Below are 10,385 nucleotides of genomic sequence, written 5' to 3'. Positions count from 1 at the left end.
CACTCATTTCTCCAGCTCATCCTTGCTGTGTTGCTTGCTTGGAAAACTCAGTGTACACCAGATGCAACTTTGCAGATGCAATGCAGCAAATGAGCGCATGCAAAGTGCCCTGGTTCCCACGCTGCATCCACCCCATTCCCAGGGCAGAGTGGCATGCTGGGTGCTTTGTGCAGGTGGGGTGTGCTGCAGCCCCTCCGCTTTGCAGTTGCTGAGGCTCTGGGGATGCCCCAAACATCATCTACTGGAGGTCCAACAGCTGCACATGGATCTAGAGGGGGCTGCTAAAGCCCATCTGAGGGCATTTGGGGTGAAGTCGCTCCCCATCCAGCAGCCTTTGGGAAGAACAGGCTGGACCAGTTTGTCCTCATCCCAGAAAAAACCAGTTTAACTCTCAGCCTGATGCAACCGGAGTGGGCACCTTTGCCAAGACGGGAAAAACTCCTTGGAACTGAGGATTCCTCGATTCAGCCCTATCGCAGGGATCTGGCCAAGATAGAGGCAAAAAGCCCTAAAGAAATGGGATTCGCTTTGTGCCTTGAAATCTCCCCCTCCACCCAACCCCTTTATAACTCCATTAGCACAATGGGGAAAAAAACACAATTTTAGAGTCGAGCAGACAGCATTCTTTTAATCACACCTTTAAGATTGCATCCTGGATGATGCAGATGAACAGGGTCCCTGCATTCCTGCAAACAAATCTTTCCATTTCCAGTGCTGAATTCTGTCAGAGTTAGGACAAGGTGCCTCAAAATGCAGCCTGACATCGCCAGCGTGGGACATTATGGGAAATAGCTGTTGTGGGCTGTAAAGGTAAATGGGAGGAACTTGGCCTCAGTGCAACTGCACGCTGAAACCCAACCCAGCAGCAGCAGCAAGGAGATACTGCTGCTCTGCAAACACCTTTTGCAAAGCCTGGCACTGCGCGGGCATCTCGGTGCCAATCTGAAAGCATTTTCCTGCTTCTGTTTTGCTTTCGGTCACCAAATCATGCTCCAAGATGCAGCACGGATGATTCCATAAGCAACTTCATTTTTCCTTTTTGCACCACTGAAGAGTTGAAAATGCAGCTTTGCGTGGGTTTGGCCTTCTGCAGCATTTTGCAGCCATTGCAGGTGGCGGTGCATGAGGCATCACCCACCAGCAGCCCCTGGGAGCAGGTCCCAAAACTGCCCATACGTTGCTGCTGTATGAAAATGCAGCTGCTGGGGAGAGCTGGGGAGCACGCACGCACCCACCCCCTGCAAAATCCTTGCCAAGGGAATCGTCCCTTGGCACAATCTCAGTAATAACGAGGAGGGGTGTATCTTCCTTCCTGTAAATCTAGTAAGATGAATGAATGCATTTTCACTGTTTCCAAGGGGAACGAGTGCATCTACCCTCTGTCTTCAAACTTTATTTGCAAAAAGGGGAATCAGCTTTTTCTCTCTCTTTGCAAAGGGACTGAGTGCATCTCCATCTCTACTTTACCATAAAATAAAAATAAAAAAGGAGTGCATCTTTGACCCTACAAAAAATCTTTCATTGCAGTAAGTGGAATGAGTGCACCTTCTCTCTCTTTGCAAAGGGAATGACTGCATCTTCCCTCTCTTCAAACTTTATTTGTAAGAAAGGGAGTCAATGCATCCCTCCTCTGCAAAAAAAAAAAAAACAAAAAAAAACCCCATGATTTGCAAGAAGAGGGGGGTTGTGCACCTTTACTCCTGAAAAAAAAAATAGTAAGGGGAGTGAGTACATCTTCATCTGCAATAAAGATTGCAAGGGAGGTAATAAAACGTGGCAGCAAAACTTTTTGCACTAAGAAGAGCACGTGCATCCTTACACCTGTAAAAATAAAAAACAAGACTTTAAGGGTGCAACGTTTCAGCCAAACAATGCAAGAAAGGGAATGGAAGCGTCCTCCATGCACCGAAGGGCTCCATCGGTGCACGGCTCTCACCCTCCTGCAGTCTTCCTGTCCTAAAGATGGAGCTGTCTGTGCACCACCGGACTTTGCAGCCTCTTCCTCTCTGAAGCTTTTCTTTTTTTTTTCGCTTTTCTTTTTGCATTTTTTTCTCCTGCCCGTACATGTGTTTCTGTTTTGTATCGCAGCGTTTCTCCTGGCGGCTCATATTTACATTTTAAGTGCATCTGGTGGGTGGGCTTTAAGGGGGAGGAAAGGGAGAGAAGGGGAAAAAAAAAAAAAAAAAAAAAAAGAATACACAACCTCCTTTTTTTTTTTTTTTTTTTTTTTCCGCAACAGGAAACACCACCAAAAATATTGCAAAGGCCCCGGGGTCGGTGCTGTCTGTATGCTGCACCCTTCGCTCTAAACCAGGTTTGAAAATGGTGGGGGGAAGAGGGGGGGAGGCATGGAGTTGGGGGGCCGAAGGGAGCGGGGGGAAGAGGGGAGGAAAGGGAAAAAAATAAAATAGAGAGAAGGGAGGCGGATCCACGTGGTGCAGTGAGAGACAGACAGAGATCCCATTGTTCAAAATCAATTAAAGAGGAAAAAAAAAGCGGGGGCAGACGGAGGGGAAGGACGAGGAGGGGGGGGGTCGGGACGGACACCCCGGGCTGCTCTTCCTGCAGCCCCCATTCGGACTATTTTTTGGCGTTTCCCCCCCCCCGAAAAAATCTCCCCGTTATCCCCCGACTCGGCCATATCAAAAAATCGCCCCCGGAACCCCCCCCAGCAAACAGCCACGGAGGGCTCGAAGGCGGCGGCGGCACAATCGGGGCCCCCCCGAGCAGGTGTGCGGGTGTGGGGTGCGGGGTGAGAGGGACCCCCGGAGCGCTGCTTCTCTTTGGTGGGGAGGGGGGGCAAGGGAAGCGAGGGGGGGTTATAACATGATAGCCTTCTGCCCGCAGCACCCCCCGATCGCCCTTTTGTAACCCTCGTTTCAACCCCAATCCCATTTGCACATCGTTCCTTTGCACCCCCCCTCTTTATAACCTCCCCAATTCTACCCTCTCCTTGCACATCATCTTTTGCATGCCTTCTTTACAAGTCCCCATTTGATGACCCCCCCCTTTCAAATCACCGTTTTCTACTCTTTTGCAGCCCCCTGCAAGAAACACCCAGCAGCATCCTCTGTCCCCACCCCCCACTCCTCTTTCCCACCACCTTTTGTACCCCCTTTTCACCCACCCCCCATTCTGCCACCCCTTTTACACTCTCCCTTTTGTAGCACCCCCTCGCCCCCTTTCCATTCACCTTTTAGGAACCCCATCCCTTTTCAGAGCCCCCCCAGCCCCATATTACCCCCCCCTCCTTTTTCACAATCACCCCGTTTGTACCCCCTCCATTTTATCACTCCAACCTCCACTTTTGCGACCCCCCCCTTTAGAAGTGGCCCTTTGCAGATCTCTTTTCCGCTCCCCGATCCCCTTTTTTGCTCCCCCTTCCTAACCCTCCCCTTCATTTTACCACCTCCCTGTGCCCAGTCACTTCTGTATCCCTCTCCATCATCCCCCCTCCTCATCCCATCGGTGAGGTGAGACCCCCCCTCCTTCCCCCCTCCGCGTCCTCCTACGGACCGCAACCCCCCGCGCCGTGGGGGCGCTCTCCCCTCAGCGGGGCGCTGTGATGGCGGTGGGGGGGGGGCGGGATGTCCCGCCCGGGCCGCGCAGCGCCGTGGCGGCGTGACGGGGAGGCTCCGCGCGGGGTCGGGCCTCACGGCTCTCCTCGGTGTCGGGGCCGCCCCTCGCAGGCGCCATGCCCCGGAGGAAGGCGGCGGGGCCGCCGTGGGAGCCCGGCCCGGGCAGGAGGAGACCCGGGGCGGCGGGAGGGAGGCGGAGGCCTCGTAACGGCGGAGGAGGCGGCGGCAGCAGCGGCGGTAGCAGCGACGAGGAGGCGCCCCGAGAGCGGAGGCCGCGGGACGGCAGCCCAGGAGGAGGAGGAGGAGGGAGGAGGCCCGGCCGGCCCGCAGCGCCCGGCTCGGGTTCGGCTCTCGGCCCGGGGCCCGGCGGCGCGGCGCGGGGACAGGCGGTGGTCATCTGCGAGCCCGAGCACAGCAAGGAGCGCATCGTGAGCTGCGCTGCCCGTGGGCCCCTCTGCAGCCCCGTGCACCCCCTTAACGCAGCCCTCTGTTAACCCCGCCTTCTGCTCCTGCCATTGCACCCCCCGCAGCCCTGCTCTGCACCCCGATGCACCTTTGAACCTTGGCACCCCCGAATGCACTCCCCTTTCTTCCCTTTGCGTTCCTGTGATTTGCCCCTGCTTTGCACCTCTGCAACCCCCATCATGTCCCCTGATGCATGCATTGCAATCCCTTTAATCCGCCCCAGCTTTGCACCCCCCTTTGCACCCCTCTGATTTACCCCTACTTTGCACCTCCTCATAGCAACTCCCTTTGGCACCCCTGGTGGACTCCCCCATGGGCCCCCTCACTTTACCCTCAGTGGTCCTTCAGTTCTCCCCTTCATGCACCCCCTCATTGCACCCTTTGGACCTCATCCTTATACCTCCCATAACACCTCTACTGCCCTCCACTGCACCCTCTTAGCCCCCTTTTATTGCATCCTATCACAGACCTCCCCCCCAACTCACCCCTTCATTGCAAACACAGATTTGCCCACCTTTTACTGCAGCCCCTCATGCTCCCAGCTTGCCCCCCGAACCAAAACTTGCATCCTGTTCGCATCCCCAGTTGCCCCAAAGCACCCCTAAGGTGTTCTCCCATTGTGAAGGCTGTGAGTCCCCCTTTATTTCAGCACTTCAAGGCCCCTCCTTTTGCCCTCATTGAAGGGGAAGCCCAACCATAGCTTTTGGGTCGTTTTTTTCCACGTTGACCCATTTGGAGAATTTTTAACTCAGTGCAACAGCAAGAAGTGTGCATGCACAACACACAAGTGTGTATGCACACAGTGCCTCACTTTGCACGCCTGCAACCTGGTCCTCCCGTTTGCATTACAAGCATTCAGTTCCTTTTTTCCCTCTTTTCTGACTCGTTTTGGGTTTGGCTTTTTCATTGTTTTATTCTTTGTTGTTGTTTTTGTACTGATTAACATTTTGCTCCCTGCCTTTTGCAGGCAGTTGGTGCTGCACATGCCTTTCCTCTCCAAAGCATCGTCCTTTTGATGGGGGAAAAGCCATAATTAACAATTAGCCAGAACTGGAGGAGGTGCACATCCGTGCTCCGTCCTGCAAAGAGCAACCCCCTGAGTTTCAGACCCATCTGCATGGAGGAGGAGCTGAAGAAATGGGAGTGTTTTGTATGCGTCTCCCTTTTGGGATGCAGTGCTTGCATGCAGTGTACACTGGGGGTTTTAATGCAAAATTGGAAAAACCCCCCCTTGTCCCCATCACTTTGGCTCAGAAATGCAATTTGGTCGCAAGCTTGGATGCAACCCTATATCCACCCTGCATGCAAAAAATCTCCGCGTGGCTGACATTGCTGCAGATCTGACAAATCCTCCCTGCCCCTTGCAGAAACTCGAGGGCTCCAAGTGCAGAGGACAGCTCCTGATCTTTGGGGCCACCAACTGGGACCTGATTGGCCGCAAAGAAGTGCCTAAGCAGCAAGGTGAGCAAAACGCACTGCATTTGCATTGCCAGACATCAAGCAACACAACAACAACACCACCAAAACATTTCATGCTGTGCATCCTTTTTTTATTCTTGTGTTGTTTGTTTTTTTCCCACCAGCTGCATATCGAAACCTGGGCCAGAATTTATGGGGGCCACACAGGTATGGGTGTCTCTCAGGTATTCAGGTGCGGAGTGTGGTTTCGGGACCGTGCGCGGCTCACAGCCTCCTCATCACCGCTGAGGGCAAGCTGTGGAGCTGGGGTAAGCAAAGCACCAAAACGCCTCTCAGAAAAACATGCAAAACCCTGCAGTGCGGCCTAACCCCTAACGATTCCCACAGGTCGTAATGAGAAGGGGCAGCTGGGCCACGGGGACACGAAGCGTGTGGAAGCCCCCAAGCTCATTGAGGTGCTGGGCAGCGAGGCCATCGTGCTGGCAGCATGTGGCCGGAACCACACACTGGCTCTCACAGGTGGGGGGAAACCTCAACAAAATGCCCTAAAACTGCTGGGTTTTGCCCTGGTTTCATGGCTTTTCCCTATTTTTGGTTGGCAGAGAGTGGCTCCGTGTATGCTTTCGGGGAGAACAAAATGGGGCAGCTTGGTCTTGGGAACCAAACAGATGCTGTTCCAAGCCCCACACAGGTAAATCCACTCTGTTCTATGCTTGTCCATTTTTTTTGTTGAGGTGAAAAGCAGCATATTTGTATTTTTTCACTGAAAAATGCACTCGCAGAATGCAAACCCCATTAGGATGTTGCGGTGTTCCCCTTTAGCATGTAAGGACGTCCCTGTTGAAGCTGCTTTGAAATGGAGTGGACAAAATGCAGCATGAAAATGATATCATTAGGAAAAAACAACTGCGTACAAACTCTGTAGGATTTTTGGCTGTCCCCTTCCAAGTCTCTTATTCCATTTTAGGGTGAAAACCCAATGCTTTAGGGGTGCTTATGGCCAAGAAAAATGATAGAGAATGGGGGTGTTCTTCCCCCCCTAGAAATTCAGCTTTTTGCCTTCTTCTCATCTTTTTCGCAGATCATGTACAATGGGCAGCCCATCACCAAAATGGCCTGCGGGGCTGAGTTCAGCATGATCATGGACTGCAAAGGAAACCTCTACTCCTTTGGGTGCCCGGAGTACGGGCAGCTGGGTATGGCCACGTTTTGGGATGTTTTTTTAAAGGTTTGGGGCATAGGAAACATTCCCTGCCTCAGTTTTCCCAGCTGTGAAATGGGTTTAGAGCTGATGTAGCAGCTCCCAGAAAGAAAACAAAAAAGACAAGTCACTCAAAAACCAGGATGCAAACCTGAAACAAAAGGGGTTTTGCAAGTGGGAAATGGATTTCTTGGTGATGCAGTGTCCTTGTGCAGGGCACAACTCCGATGGGAAGTTCATCGCCCGAGCACAGCGCATAGAGTACGACTGCGAGCTGGTGCCGCGCCGTGTGGCCATCTTCATTGAGAAGACCAAAGATGGGCAGATCCTGCCCGTCCCCAACGTGGTGGTGCGGGATGTGGCGTGCGGGGCCAACCACACGGTGAGCACTCAGCAGTGTAGCCCTTCGCTTTTTGCTTTTTATCGTTGCCTTGCTTTTTGCAAATGTGTTATTGCAGCGAAAAAAAGAGGCGTCCCTTTTGGCCAGCTTTCCCTCCTTCAGTTTGCAGCATATACTTGCAGTGTTTACCTAAGGACAGATCAGCAATATGCATTGAAGGATAAGTGCAGTATGCATTTCAGGATGAAGCTTCTGCAGCGTGCCCATGGTTTGCAGCGTACTCTGCAGTCCGTGCAGTCGCTATGTCGCCTGCACCAAAGCTGCACACAGCCCCACTCACTGTACATCCCCCTGTTCACAGCTTGTCCTGGACTCCCAGAAGCGTGTTTTCTCCTGGGGCTTTGGTGGCTACGGGCGACTGGGCCACGCAGAGCAGAAGGATGAGATGGTGCCGCGCTTGGTCAAGCTCTTTGACTTCCCAGGCCGAGGAGCTGCACAGATCTATGCTGGCTACACGTGTTCCTTTGCTGTCAGTGAGACAGGTGGGTGGCCACCCTGCGTCCCTAATTTCAGTTGATGTGAGCAGATCCACACAGGTAGGAGCAGCCCTAATATGTGTTCTGGGGACTTGCAGGTGGCTTGTTTTTCTGGGGTGCCACCAACACCTCCCGTGAGTCCACCATGTACCCAAAAGCAGTGCAGGACCTGTGTGGCTGGAAGATCCGCAGCCTGGCCTGTGGGTGAGTGATTGTCCCCCCCAAATCTCCCTTTTCTTAGTTTTGGAGTGCAAGGGGGTTGCAGGTGCAGGGTGCTGGAGTCAGCACCTTGCATTGTGCTGCAGAAAGAGCAGCATCATTGTGGCAGCGGACGAGAGCACCATCAGCTGGGGCCCATCTCCCACCTTTGGAGAGCTGGTAAGAAGGATTTATGGCACTCTAAACCGTACAGTTTTACCCCTCTTCTACCCTCTATCTTCTGGAGCAGGGGCTCTGCTTGTCAGCCCACTACAATTTTTTGGGGTTGTGCTTGTGTCTTTCAGGGCTATGGGGACCACAAGCCCAAGTCATCAACGGCTGCCCAAGAGGTGAAGACCTTGGATGGGATCTACACGGAGCAGGTAGGCAGGGACCCGCACACCTTTGTGTCCCCAGTGGTGGCTGGGACCATCAGTAGCTCATCCCACCCATGGGGGCTCCCACTGGTGCAATGTTTCCAACTGCTCAATGCTCCCACCCACGAGTCGGTGCCTCCTGTGCGTTGCTCCTGCCCATGTGGTATTGGCACCTGTACAGTGCTGCCACCCATGGGATGCTGTCACTCGCGGCATGCTGTCACCCTTGTGTTGTGCCCATTTGTGTAATGCTCTCATCCGTGCAGTGCTTCCACCCATTGGATGCTGACAGCTGTCCAACACTCCTACCCGCAGATTATTCCCACCCATGAGTTGCTGTCACCCATGGGTTCTTTCCACTGAAGCGATGGTGCCATACATGGGAGACTGTCACCCGTGGGTTGTGCCTACCCCTGTAATGCTAACAGCACGCGATGCTGTCATCTGTCAGATTTCTGTCGCCTTCGTGATGCTCCCACCCATCGGTTCTTCTCACCCAAGAGATGGTGCCACCCATGGGATGCTGTCACCCATCTGTTGTGCCTGCCCGTGTTATGCTGTCACTTACAGGATGCTCCCCTCCACAGGATGTCCCTACCTATGGGATAGTCCCACCCATGAGTTGTCGCTCACGCTCATGCACTCTCCCATCCCATGGGGTGCTCCTACCTGTGCTTTTCCCCCACGGTGGGATGTTTCTCAAGCATAGCCCAGTATAAAGGGAGGGGGCCCAGCAGCAGCAGGAGCGATGCTTTGCCTCACCCCGCACTCCCTGCAGGTGGCCATGGGCTATGCCCACTCCCTGGTGATTGCCCGCGATGAGAGCGATGCCGAGAAGGAGAAGCTGCGCAAGCTGCCGGAGTACAACCCCCGCACCATCTGAGCGCAGCCACGGCTCTGCTGCCTGTTCTCCTACAATTTCCAAAGCGTTGGATTCCCCCCTGCCACGGCCAAGACCTTTCCCCATGGCTTTTCCATTTCCCATCCCCACCCTCGCAGGACCTTTTGGCACATCCAGGCTTGTTTAGTTGTTGGGTTTTGGGGTTTTTTTATCTGTTCGTTTTATTGCTGTTCCGCACAGAAAGGGGGGTGCTGGGTTCACCTGGGTAGGCATAGACTTTTAACTTTTTTTTATTATTATTATCTTTGTTACCAGATTTCTCTGGTTGTAGGCTTGGAGCAAAACTCAACCAGTAAACCCCTCCTTTTCCACAACATGGCAATTTGGGGGGGCATTTTTCACAAATAACCTCTATTTTGGGTGCTATTATTTTAGGGTTATGCGTGTTTCCCACCCTCCTTCCTCAACATCCCTTTTCCTCTGGGGATTTGGGACCAGATGTGCTATCTCGTACCCATAGGGACAAACCCTGTGCTCCCTTCTCCATCCCAGCATCATTTTTTTGAGCTGGATGCCTCCAAACCTGCGGATTCCCCAAACCCCCCACTGCCCATCCCAGGGCGATCTCAGGTATGAAGAGCGGGCCCTGAAGCATCGTGTAAGCTTTTTCTCTTTGTTTTTTTTTCTTTTTTTCCCATTAATTATTATTATTTTTATTATTATTATTATTTCAGCCTGGTATCTGCCAAAAGCCCTTCCTGGGGCGACGCTGTGCACTGTGCTGGAGAAACGAGGTGCCTTTACATGCAGAGCCCAGCTCTGCCTCCACACAACCCAAGGGTGATATTTTATTACCTTATTTTCTAGTTTTTAGGGTTTATTTTGATTTTTTTTTATCCCTTTCTGCTCCCCACATGCAGCTGTGGGGGCAGCTCTGCAGTATTTTATGGAGAGGAAAAAAAAAAAAAGATTTTACAAAAAAAAAAGGGGGGGAGGGTTCTTTATGTTTGCTTTGGGGTTAGGATTTATTTTGGGGTTATCTTGGTGTGTTAGAGTCAAAACTTCCAGGATGGGAAGAGCAACAGGGCAGAGATGTCAGATACTCCGTTTTTTTGAGCAATATTCACGTTTGCTGCAGGAAGAGGTCAGGGTGTGCAGCACCCCAATGGGGCTTTTAGAACCTTATCCCCACTTTTTTCTACCTGCAATATTTCAGGATCATCCCCATCAGCTGCCAGCCCCAAATGGGCACAACGATATGCTGCAGCCTAAGAACAGGGGTGAAAAAACAGCAAAAAGCCATTTTCACCCCTAAAAAAGCAATTTGGGCCCCAGGCCCGTTGTGCCCCATTGCATCCCAGCAAAAGGAGAGGGCTGGAAGCATGGAAAAATAATAAACCACGATGCTCTCAGAGCAGTGTTCCCTTTAG

The 10,385-nt window shown here is 52.7% G+C and overlaps 1 protein-coding gene across 1 annotated transcript; it reads left to right on the top strand.

The window, feature by feature from the left end:
* Positions 1-3,694: 3,694 nt before the first annotated feature.
* On the top strand, positions 3,695-8,997 carry RCC2 (regulator of chromosome condensation 2; the record flags this gene model as incomplete). The annotated part of the gene is made up of 12 exons (XM_079545373.1): positions 3,695-4,006; positions 5,411-5,504; positions 5,627-5,770; positions 5,850-5,981; positions 6,065-6,153; positions 6,544-6,658; positions 6,879-7,045; positions 7,365-7,545; positions 7,638-7,743; positions 7,845-7,917; positions 8,043-8,120; positions 8,893-8,997. 12 exons carry the CDS (start codon positions 3,695-3,697, stop codon positions 8,995-8,997), a joined length of 1,596 nt encoding a protein of 531 aa, XP_079401499.1.
* Positions 8,998-10,385: the final 1,388 nt, after the last annotated feature.

The sequence above is a fragment of the Tetrao urogallus genome (genome assembly GCF_951394365.1).
Source record: "Tetrao urogallus genome assembly, chromosome: 21".
Lineage (NCBI taxonomy): Eukaryota > Metazoa > Chordata > Aves > Galliformes > Phasianidae > Tetrao > Tetrao urogallus.
This window is presented reverse-complemented; position numbering and strand designations above follow the sequence as displayed.